The 19,318-nt window shown below is 37.4% G+C and overlaps 1 protein-coding gene across 3 annotated transcripts in view; it reads left to right on the top strand.

Annotated features, from left to right (window-relative positions):
- LOC100725022 (contactin-associated protein-like 3) overlaps window positions 1-19,318 on the top strand; it is a 233,507-nt gene that overhangs the window by 190,411 nt on the left and 23,778 nt on the right. For all 3 annotated transcript variants that reach the window (XM_063227348.1, XM_063227351.1, XM_063227350.1), the window contains 3 exons: window positions 1,094-1,200; window positions 4,271-4,390; window positions 16,044-16,200. In XM_063227348.1, the coding sequence (XP_063083418.1) occupies window positions 1,094-1,200; window positions 4,271-4,390; window positions 16,044-16,200 (384 nt within the window). The remainder of the gene's footprint in view (window positions 1-1,093; window positions 1,201-4,270; window positions 4,391-16,043; window positions 16,201-19,318) is intronic.

Raw genomic sequence — 19,318 nt, 5'->3', positions numbered from 1 at the left:
GGATCCGTTAAAAAGAATATAAAACTAAAATTTTATTAAGTGAAGTAAGCCAGATTCATAAAGATGCATTTCATCTTTTCTCTAGTATATGGAATATTATAAAAGACATTATTATGAAAGTAGGAGAGAAACTATTATTAAACAAGAGGAAGAGAATAAGGCTAGAGAGGCGGTGTAAGGGAGGGCTGGAGGATTAATATGATCAAAATACATGCATTTATGAAAATATCATTGAAACTCAGTGTTTTGTAAAATTCATAGTCACTAATAAAGGGTTTCAAAAAATTTGCGTCAAGGTTAAATGTTTGCATCTACATCTGGAGGGTATTTTAGAGCTGATTATTTGCTATGAGACAGTGTCTTTATGAGGTGTGATCAAATGGGAAGGGAGTCCTGTAAGCCACCCTACCCTCCGGATCTGGCCTCTGGCCGATGCTACTTACTGCTTGTTCTTCCCCAAAGTCAGGTCGACTGTGAAATGTAAACATTTCCAGTGGATTCAGGATCCCAGGCAGCCTTGACAGCACAACTAAAGATACTCGCAAAAGACAGCTTCCAGGCACTGCTTCAGAAATAGAACAATAGGATAAGCGCATTCAAATTTACTACAATAAAGTTTTTAAAATTTAAACATTCACCATAATTTTCAATCACACCTCATATGTTACTATATATATCTATGAAAAAAGACGGTCTTGTCTGTCTCTCCTATCTCCTTCTCTGCTTCCCTTTCTTTCTTTGAAAAATCTCCACAATATAGTAATTGAGCATAGAAACTTTTATGATTTTATATATGCAACTGATTTGCTAGCCACGTGTTAAGTTCATGCTATGCCATGAGGGCCCGAAAGAAAGAAACTAAGTGTGCTAAAAAACTCACCTGCCCTGGGTACATACTAATCAGCTACATGCTAATAAAAGCATTTTTTTAAAGGTACCATTATTATCAAATTTTGATGGTAGGCAGTATTTTGATAATGTGGAATTTCCCTGTGCATACTGTAATTTCACTTGAGTCTGTTTTTAATCAAAGAGACACTTGCTTTACAATAGCTGACGTTGAGAAACAGCAGTTGTGTCTGTTTTTACATAGGTGTTTGCCCAGCTACTGTGAGCATGGGAGCGACTGTTCCCAATCATGGGACACCTTCTCCTGTGACTGCCAGGGCACAGGGTATACCGGAGCCACCTGCCATTCCTGTAAGCCTCACGCCTGTCTGCTCCTTTGTGCGTCTTTATGATTTCCTTGTAATTTCATTTTCACGAGTTGCTTACATGCATCTGCATATTTGCAATTATGCAGAGCCATGAGAGTGTTTTAGCACCTAATCAACTCTAGCTTATTTTTAAGCCAATTTAGTTCTTTTTATTGTTGCCTTAAATACTTTTTTAATCTGCTGTGCTGGTCACTGAGGCCAGGGCCTTGTACACACTAAGGAAGTGTTCTACCACTGAACTTTGCCTCCGCCCAGCTTCACTTAGTGCCAGGCTGCTGAGGCCGTCATCCAAGGAGACTTGCAGTATTAAGTAGTGTAGGGAACAGAAGGTGGTGAGCAGTGGCAAAACACCCAGGGTACAATAAGATATACTGAAAGGTAAAAGAAAAAATCAGATCAACAGCGCATATATCTTCTAACCTTACACTGGTTTTTTTTAAAAGATAGGGTCTTGCTATATAGTTCAGGCTGGCCTTGGACTTGCTTCTGTATCCCAGGCTGGCCTTGAACTCACAGTGATCCTCCTGTGTCAGCCTCATGAGTGCTGGAATTACAGGCGGGCATCACCATGCCTGGCTAACCTTATGCTGTAATTTACTCAATAACTCCTTTATATAGGCTGCCGTCTTGCATCCCGTCTCTGATATATTGCATTTAATACACGAGTCTTGTTAATGCATTAGTGTGGTTATTCATTGTAATAAAAGTCTAATGCCAAGAAGTTCTGAGGGGAAAATATCAGATTGAATAAAGCAGTATTTAAATTTCAATCTGATTTAATGATTTAATTGATAATTGTGGTTTTCAAATATGTGCACCAAATAAAGGTGGAATTTCACCAAGCCATCACCACTAATCATAAGACCAACCGCTACACTTCATTTTGATTGGGCTATTTTTGTTTTAGATACTCCTATAATTATTACGCATACATTGTCATTCAAAAAGTCAAACAATTCACGTGCTACAAAAGGTCTCCTACTTATCCTCTCCCAACCCAACCATGTACCTCAAATTAACAGTGATTACTAATTTGAATGAATCCTACCAGACTTCTAGAAGTATGTGTGCTTACTAAAATAAGTACATATGAATGGAAAAAGGTAAAGAACAAAAAAGCAATCTATTCCATTTAGGTTTCTACCTGTTAAAGAAACATTTGGGCAGTTTACTATTCAAATTCTTATTTGACAATTGGCTAAATACACCTTGAGTTTGCTTAGATCTAAAATTTCTTTTTCAACAAAACTGTTCTCTAAATCTCCTATTTTGTGAAATGAAGGAAAAATAACTCCCACATCTTTCCTTGGGTTTTGCCTATTGATTGACAATATTTCAGCCCGATCAAGAACAAAGAAAATCACATGTATTGTAGGCTAATGCAGATTGCAATCTAGGGAAACACAAATTCAAGCAATCTTGAAAACATGCTGTGACATTTTGCTAAATGGTAGCTATATTTATATCTTTAAACCACAGTAGCTTGGAAAGTCCTCACTCCTTAGCAGGAGTTATGACTGATACTGGCAAAAGTTAAGGCATCTTCTGAGCAAACGACTAAATACAGTAGCAGCCACTGAGTGGCCCGGCGCAGGAGTCCCTTGTGGGGAAGGCCCCTAGAGGTCGCAGTGTTTCAGACATCAACAGCTCTGCATGGAGTTTGTCTGCAGCTCTGCCTGAGGTCTGAGCACAGTGGCCTCCTGACTTCATTTTAAGTGTCCTAAATCAGTGCTAGTGCTCTCTGAGCTTTTTTCTTGACATGACGTAAGCATTTGAAATAAATATTTATGAAAGTCAATGGAAACAATTCAGTCAATATAAGAATATCTGTCTTGTAATGGCATAAATATGTGCCCTGCACTTTTCCATATGATGATTTGTTGGTGCTTAGATTTCATCTGCTTATTCTTTGTCCCCCATCCCCAGCCTTGCCTGTGTAGATGCCAAAATGGACGGATGCAGGCACGCCTGGTCTGTCGGACTCCAGCGAGAGGGTCCCCTGTGGTTGGCATCAGTCCCATACCTTACCCTAGGGGCCCTTAGCGTCCTTTAGCTTCCTAAAGTAGGTTCTTCCTGAAGGTCCCCATGTTGTCCTGCTGGTCTTTCTTTTAAATTTATGCTGCAGATTAATGATGTGTGTCAGTCGCAGGTGGCATTTCATACCTTGGTAAACATTTTCTTGCACAAATAAAAGTAATCAATTATATGGGAATAAACTAGCATTATATAGGGACCTCTTTCATGAAAATATTTTCTCTATTGTTTTGAAATTGATTTGTCATTTATGAATGTGGATCTTTGTTTTTTTAATCAACTATTTTTAATGAAGAGAAATTGCTGGTTTAAAAGTTCATCTCATTAGATTGCCTATTTGTAATTATTTTAAAGGAAGTAATGGGTATAACTTGTATTATTTTAAAATAATTTATGGTACACTTGTTAGATAATATCAAATTATTTAAATAGGTTAACACTAGCGTACTGTAGATATTAAGTTATTGCCAGCAGAATGAAGGTTTCACCTTTAATTACAGCACTTAATTTTAACATGTAGTTGTCATAGAATCATGTATCAACAGCATGTAATATTCAAATCCTCTTCAAATCTTTTACACTGGGCTTCAGAATTGTTAACGTCTTTTCCTAAAAGCAAAAAAGAACATTTACACACAGGAAAATACATTCCCTAGCCGTTGCCCAAAGACTATTGAAGTTGCTGATATGACCTTCCCACTGTAACCTCATCTTCATTTTTCAATCACCAGTACACTATTTTCTCCTTTCTCAAAGTAGCGATGCCATATATACCAAACGTTTATTGAGCACTCTGGTAACACTGAACATTTAAACTCATTTCAAATCGGTAATTTCTGTCATCTTTTAAATACAAATGAAAATACCTTTCTATCAGAACAGATGTCATGTTATACACATGAATAAAAATGATGTCCTAGGTATCATGTGCCTATAATTAAAAAATGGAAACCTTTTAGACATTAGTGAGAAATACAGACGGATTCCTTCTGTTTCTGATGGATGGTGTTCTTCTGCAGCGGTCTATGAGCAGTCCTGTGAAGCCCACAAGTACAGCGGGAGCCCTTCTGGGCCTTACTATATTGATGCAGACGGAAGTGGACCCCTGGGGCCATGTCTTGTGTACTGCAATATGACAGGTACGTTAACATCCATTAGACTTACGTATCAGCTCTTTATCTATATGATCATAGTAGACTTAGAGGGTACGTACTTATCTAGTGGGTATCCTGCACTGTGATAGCTCTGTAACACTAAATAGAAATATTACGTGTGTTTTTGTTAATCTTTTTGTTAATAAAATATTCTTGTATTTCTTGCTTACCTAGGCTGGATAATAGGCAAGATTTAGTTTTCTGCCAGATCAGCCCTGTGGCTTCTATAGTTCTCATATTTACATCGGTTCACATGCATTGTGATAAATTTTTAATTCTCTAAAAGTACTGAGAAATAACATGTATGCTAGTATTTTGTGTAACTTAGTGATTTAAATGGCATATAAGTTTTCATAATCAAAGAAATTTGATTATTTTGATTATTGATATTATAAACCATTCTGGTTTAGATGTTATTATAGGTGAAAACAATTTGATTACAGCAGATTGCATGAAAATTCCTCTTAGGTAATTAAATTTTTCCAGAAATGTGCTGTCATCTGTGTTTTCCAACTCTCTGGAAAGTGGAAATCGAGAATAAATAGTTCTCATTTAGCATGCCAAGGAAAGATTTGAAAGTGTCCTAAGTGTCAGTGCCCAAGTGGTTAATAACAGAAACAGAAAATAAACAAATGAAACTACAATTCAAAAATGCTTTAACACAGATTGCCAAAGAGTCTTAAATGGAAAATTCAGAAAATTAAGAACCACTACACAGCAATGTGCCCGAGATAGTGAAACGCTAAAGTGTGCCAAAACACAATGATTATTCCCAAACCCCCTGATCAGAGTGAATTATGGGTGGGCTGACATGGGCATCAGCCCATAGAGGTTCACATCCTTCATCTTCTTCAAATGGACTTTTCTCCATAGAGGAATGCTGGCAAAAAATCAAATAACTCAGCTACAGTCACAACCAAGAAGGTTCTTGGTCATCATCATTATAAAACAAAGAAACCAAGGTTTAGTGAAATTGATCAAAGAAGTATCCAATGACAAAAGTCTAGTTAATGGCAGAGGAATCACTAAACTCTCATCTCTTTCTCCCTAGAAAAAGTTAGCTTCTCTTCAGAGACTGAATGGCTTACAACTAATAAAATGTTGCCTAGTTTTTCAAATCAAACAATAGCCATTAAAAAAATGGAATAGTCAAAATACTGTTCCAGGAGCCTGAAGGCACATCTCTGGTAACAAAATCCACCAGCTTCCACCTGGCATGCTAAGGAGCTTGGAAGTCAACTTTTCATCTTGCCAACTAAAAAAATCAAACAAAATGAAAAGTCAGCAACTCTTCCTAGGTCCAGCAAAGAGGTACAGATGCAGTAAGCCACTGTCCCCAAGATTAGAAAGGCAAATATGGAGATTCTCCACTTAACAGAGTAGATGTGCCTAGGCAGAAAGCTCCGTGGGACCCAGCGGTGTGGTAGGAAAGCTCAGCTGTACCTCACAAATAGCTGGAGGCTGGGGCGGGACAAGTCTGAGGGTTTAAAACAGCAGAACCCAGTTACAGCAGAGCCCTTCTTTTGTGAGCCTTACCTGTCAGGAACTTGACTAGGTCCTCAGAGTGGATATGAGGGGATGATGGGGAGGAACCGCTTTGAAAAACACACAGCATTGTTCTTAACAAGGTGTCCCCTCAAAAGAGAGTATTTTACCAGAGCCTAAATTACTGGAATTATCAGAAGGAGAAGAAACAGAAAGGAAGATAAGCAGCCAGGAGTGGATGATTCCACGAATTAAGGTCATCCACTGAGGCTCAGATGTGCAAAGCTCCAAGGATGCTAAGACAGGATAAATGCTCTCCCTAAATACACCTTCCACCCAGACATGTACATTTAAACCATAGAAAACCAGGTAAAGAAAAAAATCTTGAAAGAAGTCAAAGGGAGAAAAAACATCTCATCTCAAAGAAGCAAAGTAAGTCTTACATTTGACTCATCAAAAACCATGCAAGGAAGAAGAGAGTGGAATGGGAGATTTAAAGGATGGAGACTAAAACGTGCAACAGAAAAGCCCCACCAATTTAGAATTCTGTGCCTTGTGAAGTTGTCATTGAAAACAGAAGAAGAAATACAGACTCTCTCAGACCAACCAAAGAGTTGGTTGCCCCAAAAGTTCTTAATGTAAATGTTTCTAACAGCAGAGAATTCATAATTGTTGAATCTTTATTCTCTTTTTTCTTCTTGGATACATGGGAATAGGTGTATTAGATGTGGCAGATTTCATATAATCTCTGAGGGATTTCATGAGTAATTTCTTAGTTAAGTACTGCTGGTTGCAACCAAATCATGAAGCTAAACCAGCTTGCTTTGCTGAGTTGGTGACTTGAGCCCCAGGAAGCTGTGTATGGGTCACCTACTGCTCAGCTTCCTTCTGGGCCTAGGAGGAGATGGACAGGGCTGGACTCACCTGCCGTGATCCTTGGCTCTGGCTGTGACTTGCTCCCCAGTCAACGCCCTTTCAGTGACCCTCACTCTAGTGCCACCTCAAGGTTCACACTCCAAGAGTCTCTACTGAAAACTTTAGATCTGTTTCTTTAAGAATAGAACATCTGAGTTACATTAGATGCTATTTAAACTGCTGCTCAGTTCTAGTATTCTAATTTGTAATCTTAAAAGGAATCATGAATTGATTGAAACAACAGTCATTTCTGCTCTTCCTTGGGTCACTTAGGGCGGATGCTAACACAGGCATTAGTGACTGAAATGGCATTTTATATAAAGAAATGCACATCCTATAATGTCCCCAGATTATTTTACTCTTTAGAAATGCAGTTTTATAGATATTTTCTCAACCCTTCCTTTTTCACTACTGAGGATACCTTCTCTTATTACATTTTAACTGTGCACGACTGCAAATCTATTCAATTGACCACAGCCAATAGATGAACTGCTCAAGACTTTCAAATTGTAACACGTGACCAAAAATGGCATGTGATCCATTATCTCCAATGTTCAAGTTAGAGTTCTGTCAGATTTCTCTATATGTGATTTAGTATAGCAGGTGGTACCCCAAAAGTAGGGCCAGGTTTTCAAAATTCTGTAATTAAAGGATGTGCAGATGGAACCTTGTTATGGGAAGATCCCCTGGGCTGAAATTGCTAGGGGAGCCTTGGGAACCTCGTTTCTAAGTGCCAGGATCCCAGTGGTCACTTAATTTTAAATCGCTTTAGTTATCTAAATCCACAGGCTCTCTCAGGCTGGCCACCCGTTTATGGGGATTGTGCCTTTGCTCTTTTGGACAGTGGGCCTAGATTTGTGGCAGTTGCACTACTGGCCTCCTTGTCCTTTTTTGCTGGGCGGCTGCAGGCCTTGGCAGGGGAGTCGGGGTTGTACACATAAGAGGTCAGAGATGCATTCCCAGGGGGAACTGGCGGAGGTCAGTTTCAAGCCCTGGTACTCCAGCTCTCAGCCTGCTCTTGACTGGATAACCAAGCAATGAAGCGTGCCTTCCTGATGGCTGGTGAAACATGCGTGTATTGTTTTGTTTTAATTCAGGAAAATTTTGCTAATAACATTATGACTTGCTTTTTGTTCACAGGTTGGGTATAATGGCCAGTTAGGCTGAGCTGGGTCTAATAGTTCTTACCAGAGACCAGCTGGAACCTGGAATGTTTCCTTAGTCCTTGCTGTCTGCCTTTAACTGCGCCTGTCAGTTTTGGCTTCCTCTTTAGATCTCAGCAACCCCACTATTCGCACTTGGGCCTCAGATGAAATCATCACTGGAATTAGTAGTACAAGAGCATCTCTGCTGGCTTCCCCCTTCTCCCAAGTTGCACAGTGTAGTATCTTCATCTTCAGAAATGCACATTATGTTAATTACGTTTAAGCTTGCAACATAACAAGCTGACTTTTCTCCCTCCTTCCAGGAGCTCTGTTTCCTGAAGAACCCCCTAGTGCTCCCCAACATTGCTGTCTTTTTATCAATAATAGTTAAACACAGATATGTCTTTTTTTTAAATTGAGCAATCAAAAACATGCTAGCAGCATAATAAATAAAGCCCCTCTTGAGTTTCACTCTTAAATTTTCAATTCCTAATCTTAATCTTAATTAAATGTTAATCTTTTATCTTAATCTTCTATTAAAATGAGCTGACATTGTTGGGGCTGTCGTGGGTTGTGCAGAATCAGGGGTACTGCCAATCTCACTCCGCATTCCTCCTGACAGTTTGCCAGACCATTCTCTTCCCATGCCAAAAGTTTACTGCCCCTTCATCTTCCTGGATGCCTCTCCTGCCTTTCACCTTTAAATCTTCCCCGTTGTGATGCACCTAGGCAGTCCCACCTAGGCAGGTCCATGTCAGGGAGTCTGTACCTTCTTTGGATATCTGTCAGTCAGTTCCATCTACTAACAAGAACACAAGGCATGTTCTACTTCATTTCTAAGTTGACTTCCAGATTCCAAATCTGTTGCTTAGCAGCTGTGAAAACTTGGGTTATTATATTATTTTGGATAATATAATATATTTTGGGTAATATATTATATTATATTGGGTTTCTAGTCTCTGTTTCTTCTTCAGGAAAAATGGGGTTTCCCACATGAATGAAATAACCTACATATGTAAAGTCAGCAAGTGGGAAATCCTCATTCCCTCCTCTCCAGGTATTTATATCCATAGTTGGCATTAGGAAGCTCAGTGAGTTGTTAGTTCATCACTGTTGAATTGTACTCACTGAGAAAGATAATTATAGCAGAGTAGATGAGGATTGTAGAAGCAAATACACTGGTTAGTTTGCCAGGTAACGGAAGCTAAAAGGAAGCAAGAGACATGGGAATGACTCTCTACAGAGCCAGGAAACCCATCATCTAGTGAGTGAGATTGGCTGGATCCCCCCCCCCCACACACACACACACAGATCAGCAGGGGACCCTCCTGCAGAGCTCATATTGAGTTAATGAGGTTGCTGACTTCTGACCATCTGGCTCTACTTCTGGGTATAAGGATTTTTCTAAGACAGCAAAAACAATCCATTTTTAATTTGCAGAATGGAAGATTGAAAGTGGAAATAAAATTAGTTTTAAAAACCACTTTACAATAAAATTAATATTCTTTTTCTGTGCATATTCAATACACAAGTATTCCTGATCTGCTTATAGTATAGCTACTACTGCCACCGGAGAATATTAAATAGAAACTTAATGTAGACAAGTATCTAGAGTGGACCTAGAAGCTCCTGAGTAGAGTAGATAGGAAGGAGGATAACACAGCCCGAGTTTCCCTTATCAGAGCTCTGACCTGCTTTGCCTTACCAATTGACAGGCAGGTTAGGGGAATTTTAGTCTTGTACGTGCAACACTGAGATATGAAATGATATGAGACTTGGTAATTGTGATGTGTCTTACACTTGGAAATTATTATTCAGTCATCTGAGGGGTAGCCTGGGGTTTCAGATTTTTTTTGAAAGATCCCCAGATAAGCTTTCAGGAACTACTGTGCTAGGGAGGGTAATGTACTGTAATTGAAAAAATGAAATATTTTACTCCTCACATCAATTTTTCCTATTTACATTTGAAAAAGAAGTTCTTCCTGATGATTTTATAGGTTTATTTAATTTGTTGTTTTAGTTGTTGTTCTTTGAGACACTGTCTCCTCCTACCTTATCCTCCTGAGTGCTGAGATTACAGGTGTGACCCACCATGCCCAACTAAATTTGATATTTTTAAAACCCATTTGAAGTTTCTGCAGCCTCACACACTTGTGAGAAATATTACAGAGAAAGTAAGTACCTTCTATCCAGTTCCCTTTATCAAAACATCCTGCAAAACGAGAGTACAATATGGCAGCCAGTGACGGACTTGGCCGCATTCAGTACACACGCTCTGCTCCCACCAGCACAGGAACCCTCCTCCTGCCCCTCAGCAACCACCCTGCTTCCATCTGTAAACCCTGCAGACCACCAGTCTACTCTCCATTCTAGTGCTCTTTTCACTTCAAAAATGTGATGTGTGAGTGATTTACTTCACTTACATCATGGTCTCAAACTTAAATATCGCATGGTTTCTCCTATATGAGAAACCCAATGTATAAAATGTGAAATATAGACAATACGACATAGAGAGATGGATCTTTGGCTAGACTGCTAAACCAGTTAGCCTTGACTGAGTGTGTGTCTGGCTGCTTTTCATAGATAGCCTGGCCCAGGTCAGCCTGACCGTGTCCAGCTCCAAAGTCTGTGTTTTCCCACCTAAAATATATCCTGCTTTTCTAACATATTTCAAGGACTTTCTACCAGTAACTAATGATAACTAAGGCAACTCAATGAAAGTTAACCAGGCTCTCAAGCTTTTATACTTCCTGCTTGCAAACCTATGTGAGTTAAGCCAAAAAGCTGCCTCCGGTGCTGGGTGCTGGCGATTTGGAACTAATTCCCCTGAGCCCGTCAGCATAATAAATACTTGCTTTCCTTGGTGTGGAGTATATTCCCTTAAGTTTGGAACTGATTCTGCAACATGGTTAGTACCAAGAGATGATGGAGGAGGGAATTAAAAAGAATTCAGGTGTGTTGTGTACAAGTACCAACTTCCCATGAGGATGTAATTGTTATGTACTTCAGACATATACCAGTAATAATAAAACACCTTTGCAACTCATCAGTTCTGTGTTTGTGGAACAAGTTAAGTTTGAAATTGAGATAAAGCAGGGTACTGCAGAGCCATAAAAGTAAATACTCTACAAGCACCTGCCTGGCAAGCACAAGGCTGTGAGTTCAATCCCTAGAACAACAACAACAACAAAAAGTAAATACTCTAAGTCTTATGGTAAACTTAGTAATTATATGATTCGTATAGTACAACTTTATTCTTTAAAAAGTTATATAAATGGAATTGCAGAGTATGTAACCTTTGAAAATTGATTTTTTTGACTCAACATAACCTTCTTGAGGTTCACTAATATGGTTATGTATATCAACAAATGTTCCTTTTTACTGTGGAGTAGTAATCCACTTGTATGGATGTACCACAGTCCAAGTGTTTCCTTACCAAAGGACATCTGGGCTGTTTACAGTATTGGGCTGTTATAAATGTGTGATTATTATTTCTTGTTTCCCTGGAGAAAATGCCCAAGAGTACAATTTTTGGGTTGTAGGATAACTGCATGGTTAGTTTTATTTTTGAAAAGCTATTTTCTAGAGTAGTTGTACTATTTTACCTTCCCACCAAAGCGTATGAAAGTTCAATTTCTTCCACATCTTGGTGGGAAAGCATCTAGTCTCTTAGTTTTAAATATGATTAGAGCTGTGGGTTTCTTGTAATGTTCCTTGTCAAGTGGACAGTTTAACTTTCTCTTTTATTCCAACTTCGTGCTTTTTTTGTTTGTCATAGATGGATGTTGGATTTTGTCAAATGTTTTTTTCTTCCTTTATTTATAGGATTATATGGTTTTCCTTCTTTAACATGTCAATGTAAGAGATGGCATTAATTTTTCAGTGTTAATAGTATCAGTAGTACTAAATCCTTGCTTATGTTGTATAACTATTTTCATGCATTGTTTGTTTCATTTTGCGAGGTTTTTACTTTTTAGCATTTCTACATCTGCATTCAGGAGGGGTGTTTCTCTACGGCTTCCCTTTTTGTAATATGTTTCCTACCTTTAATATGAGGATAGTGCAGGCTTTTTGGAATGAGTTGAGAAGAATTCACTCTGCTTCTATTGACTGGAATGGATTTTGGAAAGTTGATATCATGGTTGCTAGAATTCTATGAATGTGAGATTTTCCTCTATTTTGAAAGTTTATTAATTATTAAAGGAGTGGGAAGCAGGGGAAGGGAGGGGATAGTAAAAAAAATTACACTGCACATGTACAAAATCCCTGTGACGAAGTAATCATAATGTACTGCAAACATGTACTAATAAAAATTAAAAAATTTAAAAAGTGTTGATTGGTTCAACTTACTAGACATAGCCTGTATTAACTTTCCATAGATGCGATACTAAAGTCCCAGAAATTATTGTTTAAAGCGACAGAAATTTATAGCCTCACATTTCTGGAGGCTGGAGGTGCAAAGCCAACATGTTGACAGGGATGTATACGTGTGAAACCTGAGCATTATTCATGTCTAGTAATTTACAGGCACTCTCTGACATTCCTTGGCTTGTGGAACATTCACTCCAGTCTTCCAACTTTACATGTGTTTGGTCTGTGAACTTTCACTCAACTCCCCTCTCTATATGTCTGCCGCCTCAGTGACTTCCTGTTAATTCAGATGTATCTGTAAAGGCCATATTTCCAGATAAGGTTAGATTTTGAGGTACTAATGGTTAAATCTTTAGTGTAACTTATTTGGGAGATACAATTCAACCCATTACATAAATCTAATCAGATGATCTATTTCTCCATAAGTAAAATTGGTAGCTTGTGTCCTTCAAATGACATCGAGCCATTTCTTATAGAATTTCAAACTTTTGGTCATAGAATTCATAGTATTCCTTTATTATCTGAGTGAGATCAGTGGTAATGGTCTCTTTCATTTCCAATTTTAACAGTTGGTCTCTTTTCTCTCTTTTTCATGGTTATCCTGGCTAAAAGTTCATCAATTTTATTGATCTTTTCAAAGAGCTAGCTTTCCTTTCACTGATTTTTCCTTTATCAATTTTCTGTTTTCTAACTTTCTGATTTATGCTATAATTATTATTCATTTTATTTTTCTTACTTTGGATTTAATTTGTGCTTTTTTTCTACTTTTCTAAAGAGGAAGCTTAGATTGTTAATTTTAGATTTTTCTTGTTTTAAACATGCATGTAATGTTACAACTTCCCTCTAAAGACCTTTAAAATGCTTTTACTGTATACTACAAATTTTTAAATGCTCTATTTCACATAAATTTTCATTTAGTTAAAATATTTTGTCTTCTGAGGCTTCTTCTTTGCTTATACTTTATTTAGAAGTGTGTTGTTAAATCTCCACTTTTGAATTTTCCAGCAATCTTTCTGTTATAAATTATTATATTACATTACTATTGAGGACATACTTTACATGATTTCTATTCTTCTAAATGAATTAAGATATATTTCATGGGCTAAAATGTGGTCTAGCTTAATGAAATGTGTATATGTACCTGTACAGACTGTGTATTCTGCAAGTTTTAGATGACATATTCTATAAATTTCCATTAGATCCAGTTGGTTGATGGTACTGTTCGATTTAAATATACGCTTACTGATTTTCTGCTAGCTGGACTTCACTTACTGATTGGGGGCAATGAAGTCTTCAGGAGTAATAATGAATTTGTCTCTATGTCCTTGGAGTTCTATCACTTTCTGCATCATACAGATATTTTGATTCTTAGTTGTTAGTTGCATTCACATTAAGTTAGGTTTTCTTAGAGATGGTGCCTTTATCACTGTTCTATGCCCTTCATCTGTGATAACTTTCCTTGCTTTGAAATTAACATAGCTACTCTAAATTTTTCTAATTAGTGTTAGCATGGAGTATTTCTATCACTCTACTTATAATCTGTTTATCATTTTACATTTAAATGGGAAAACAGTGTGTGGTTGCTTTTGTTTTGTTTTTGTGCACTTGAACAGTCTCTGTCTTTTAATTGATGTATTAGACCATTTACATTGATGCTTGTATTAATATTTACATTTGTATAACTCTTTTTTGTTGTCGAGTTAGTCAACTTTTGTTGCCATAGCAAAATACATGAGACTGGGTTCTTACATGGAATAGAGGTTAATTTAGGTCACAGTCTGGATGTTAAGTGGCATGGTGCTGGTATGGGCTCAGCTCTAATAATGGCCATCTTAGCTCCATCACATCATTGTAGATGGCACTGTGATAAGAGTGCGTGGGGAACATGAGACTATATCCCCAAACAGGAAACTAGGAAGTGAGGGAAATGGAGATAGGGATAGGGATAGGAAAAGAGCAAGATAATCAGGGATCAGATTTGCTCTTGTAACAACTCAGTCCTATGAGAACTACCCTAATTCCTTCTATGAGCACCGTCACCAGTGACCCATGCACCTCCCACTAGGTCTCTCTTCTTAACCTCCCACATCACCTCTCACACTGTCACACTCAGAGCCAAGCATGTGAAGCCTTGGGACATAAACCATATTCAAACCGGTTGTGCTTGTGTTTTCCTTTTCTGAATTTTTCCCTCTTTTCTGGTTTTAATCGGGCATCTATTGTAATTCAACTTTATCTCTTCTCCCAACATAAAGTTTAAGTGATTTCCATTGAATATGAAATGTATGTTATAAATAATGCATTTCTGCTTTCAAATAACATTATTCCTCTTCACTGATAGATAATTCTGGTATTTTATAATGGTACTTCCAGTCCTCTGACCTATACCTTAACACTCTCGTTACTTTACATACCTACCTGCTATAATCACTTTGTGTATCATTATAATGCATTTTTTGCTTTTGAATCTATGCAATACACTGCTGAATAATTTGTAAAGTAATATATTGAGAAAAGAATATGAAATTTTTCTGAATATCTTTTACCTCCTACTGACAAGCTTTCAACGTGATTTTAAGAGATTCTACATATTAATTTCTTGATAATCTCTCAGAATCACTTTCTTCTATTTCTTCCTCCTTTGCAGTGGGTTAAGGGATGAGTATAGGGGTCTAAAAGAATGAGTTGTAATTGTAATACAAGGTAGGAGGTGGGATGAGTTCCATGTCTTAATTCAGAGCCCAGTGATAACCACCTGTTTAGAAAACTACACCAAGTGTCTGTGCACATTTGAAAATCTGAATTGATCCAGTTCCATGGTCCTCATGCTCTCACTCTGTGATGGCTGCAACTTGTACTCCCTCACCCAGCTCTCTGTATGATGCACACACCTATTCTATAGTCGTCTTGCATTTCCTGTAATATGCACCCCGCTCCCACGCCCAGCAGCACGTCTTGTCCTAACACATGGTTCTATAGAACTCAGGCCATGTCTGGGTCTGACATTTAGACCTGGCCAGTGCTAAAGAGTTGGTGCTGGATGTCTGCAAGACTGAGAGTCAGGAGTAACCTGGGGCACCTTAATTCTTGAGCATAACATTCACCTCAGGTGTGAAGACTCATTGGTGTTGTATTTTTAGCACGCAGGTAAGTAGCTAGACTGAGAAATGTAAGAAAAGCACGTATCTCCAAAGAACCTATTGAGTTTTAACAGGGAATACTGTATCATCATCTTCCAGATGTTTAACTTGGAGTGAGTGTGATGAGACACACCAGTGTTTCTGCATGATATTAAACTTTTCCAATGAGCGTTTATCATCTCAAACAGCTTCTTCTTTGGAGCATAAATTATTGTGGCTTTTGTTTTGATGGCAATTGTTTTTTACATGTTATTTTCATGGCAAGTATGTAATATCATGTGCAAAGAAGATAAGGATTCATTTTCTAATGAGGGGAAAATAGATGAGAATCATTAAAACATAGATATTTAAATGATGGGGAACAGAACCTTTGTTGCAGGGATACCTAACTTCTAAAGTGTATTCACACACACACATACACATGCATATGTACACGTGCCTGTGTGTGTGTGTGCGTGCACACACACACACACACAACACACACACACACACATACAAACACACAACCTGGGAGTGCAGGGAATGATCTGGAGCAATTCTGGGGAAAAAGTAGATGTCATCTTTCTCATACTTGTCTTTCAGATGGAACCCCACTAAGCTGGTGGGTTGGAAGAACCAATGAAACACACTCTTACTGGGGAGGCTCTCTGCCTGGTGCTCACAAGTGTACTTGTGGATTAGAGGGGAACTGCACTGATTCTCAATATCACTGCAACTGTGATGCTGACCGGAATGAATGGTGATTTCCCTGAGCAAAAATGTGGTTTTGATTCCTGAATCATGCATAGCTAATTAAATATCAGATAAGCTGGTATCAAAAAGTAAAATATGATCAAGCAAATTAGAAATGTGAGTTTGGATAAATTATGTTCAACTAATCTAAGGACTGAATTTCATCACCAAAGATTTACCATTTTACTGTGAGTACCATATAATATGCTTTTTATTTTTCTTAAATTGGGAACTTGGTAAGTTTCCCACTCCAGTACCAGTCTCTGAAGTTTTGTTTAAATTTACCATTCTAATACTTACTCAGTACAGTGTACTCCTAGCGGTAATTCTAAAAGTAATTGCCTTCAAATCTTTGTCTTAAGTTGATTTGGGATATCATACCACATATTCTACCATTGTTTAAAAATTCACTGATAAACATCAGCACCTGGGAACTCTGAGACAGCCTGCTAAAAGGGCGGTGTCTATTCTGTGTAATCCATGTTCACTGAAGTCTTATTTTATAACAGTTTATTGTAGACTTCCTGTTGCCTTGGGGAATGTCACTGGAAGCAAGGTCTGTACCAAGTGGCCTTCCACTTGCTGAGGAAGGAGACAGGGAAGCTGAGGGGTCCAGGTGTCCTGACCCCCACCCTTTTTTTATCAGTACCAGGGATCAAACTCATGACCATGCGCTTTAAGGCAGGTGCTTATGCCACTGAGCTAAATCCCCAGCCCCAATGACCCCCTTTTCTGTGTGTGCTCCTTTCACTAGCGTAGTGTGCTGTCCTTGTGTGACACATACCTGTACTATTTTTGGCAGAAAGCTTAGAAGAGAGCATTGTAGTCACATCTTAATTTCAGATAGAAGATTGTGGAATTACTGGGTTTTTAAATGCATTTACTTTGAGGCTTCCAGGAGACAGATTTTAGCCATTACTAAAAAGACAACTACTTCAACATTTGTTTCAGCTCTTGCTGAATATTTTTTAAGTGAGGATGTGCATAAAAGAGGTGGTAGAGAATTATAATTTCTCTTATTTTTTTCAAATGAAATTAATTTTGATCGGTTTGTGGAAAAAGATGGAATTTACCAATGTCACATATTTTCAAATGGTATAAAATGCAAAATCTATAATTATATAGTATTGATTTAGATATAAAAGTAAAACAATTAGTGAAGCTGATACTATTTTAATTCTATTGTAAGCATGGTCGTGCATCCATCTACTTACACAATATATGCAATTCTCAAACATGCATAGAGTGCTTTGCAGGTAAGAGAAATCTTACAAGTTTTAAAAGATTATCATGATGGAGACCATGAAATTAAGTATAATCTAAGCTATAAATCAGCAACAAGTATTAATTTTTATAAGCTCATAATGTTCTAATTAAAGACAAAAACTGAAATGAGATAAGTGATCGAAAGTTATGAAAAGAATAAATGAAGTAGAAAGATGTTGGCTGTCAATAGTGTAACTGCCTGACAGAGAAAATTGAAGATAATATAAAAAATACTGTCAAGATAATGAGAGTTCACTAACTTTCCTGAATTGAAATTGATAATCAAATGATTGAGAAATAACTTGAATTTCTATAAAATTATAAAATAATTATTACTATAAAACCTATTTTGAATATTTTCCATACAAAATTCTAGAGGATAGGTGTAACGCTTTTAATGGTATTTTTTGTTTTGTTTTGTTGTCTGTTTTTGGTTTTTGAAACAGAATCTTGCTGTGTAGTTCAGATTGAACTTGAACTATGTAGTCCAGGCTGACCTTGAACTTGTAGCAGTCCTCCTGCCTCAGCCTCCTGAGCGCTGGGGTTACAGGTGTGCACTACCACACCTGGTCATATTAGCTAAACTGCCTTTATGAAAATTATAAAACTTTAAAAGTTGGACCAACCAAGTCAGTAAACTAATTCATTTTTGTCACGGCTAATGTGACTTGATATCTTAAAGCAGCATATTTCAGGCCAGTGTACTTTTGGCTCAGAGGGCATATTTGAAATTATTTGAAGATAATTTTTTCCCAAAGGGTAGGAATTGTTTCTATTGGTATCTTATAAGTTAGAATTCCTGCTAACCACCCTGCAACATACAAGACAGACCAGTAACACAAAACTATACATCCCAAAATATTTACACAATACTGCTATGGGAAGCCTATACTAAAATGCTATTCTCCTCAAATTAATCTATAAATTTAATAAAATTTTCAGCAAATTCCAAGTGCTTTATTTGTTGGTGCGGATTGTAACAAAGTAGTTTTAAATTTTACATGGGAACTTGGGGTGAAAGAATAGACAAGGTGATTTTTGAGATAAAAAACAGAAAGAGACCAAGTCCTGTGAAATATCAAGACTGATTATACTGCCGTGGTAACTAATGCAGGTTAAATTAGCCAAGAGATGAGTAGTCAGACCAATTAAACTGAAATTAAAGCTTGAATTTTTCAAGTGAATCACAATGATTATATAATTACTGACCTATTACCCAAAACAATTATGACATTCAAACCATATTTCCCCTTTTCTCTTTAACAGTCCCCCCAAATTAACAGCTCCACTGTGCACCAAACCAAGTCCCTTGGTATATAAATAATTAACAGTAGATTTTAGAAGTTTTTATAGCATGTGTGAAAGTATAATTTCATAACAATAGAAACTTTTAAGCAAAGATATTTGGAAGTTCTTTACAGTATTTTTAAGACTATTTCACGAGATTATTGTGCCTAGATATTAACTGTTTACAAGTTTAGACTATCTAGGTTGAATATTACTTGTTAAAATCGCTTAGCACCAGAAGAGTTTCAAACTTTGGAATTTGGGATTTTGGAATATTTGTACACACCTATAGAGACGTCTCAGAGATGGGACCCAAGTCTACGTTGCCTGAAGATAATTTTATACAACATTTTTAGTGCAGTTAACCATCACAAGAAGTTAATAGCACTATTTCCACTTGTGGCATAGTCTCAGCACGTAAGAAGTTTCAGATTGTGTACCACTTCCTATTTTGAAGTTTTAAATTAAGGATGCTTTTTAAAAAAACTTCAGAAAATAATAGGGGGGAAAAAAAAAGAAAAAGAAAAGATCCCTATTGGTTAAGATGTCTTTAGAAGTCTGGTAACTGTGGC

This window comes from Cavia porcellus, unplaced genomic scaffold (assembly GCF_034190915.1).
Source record: "Cavia porcellus strain 051 isolate PalLab524CR breed Dunkin Hartley unplaced genomic scaffold, mCavPor4.1 scaffold_17, whole genome shotgun sequence".
Lineage (NCBI taxonomy): Eukaryota > Metazoa > Chordata > Mammalia > Rodentia > Caviidae > Cavia > Cavia porcellus.
This window is presented reverse-complemented; position numbering and strand designations above follow the sequence as displayed.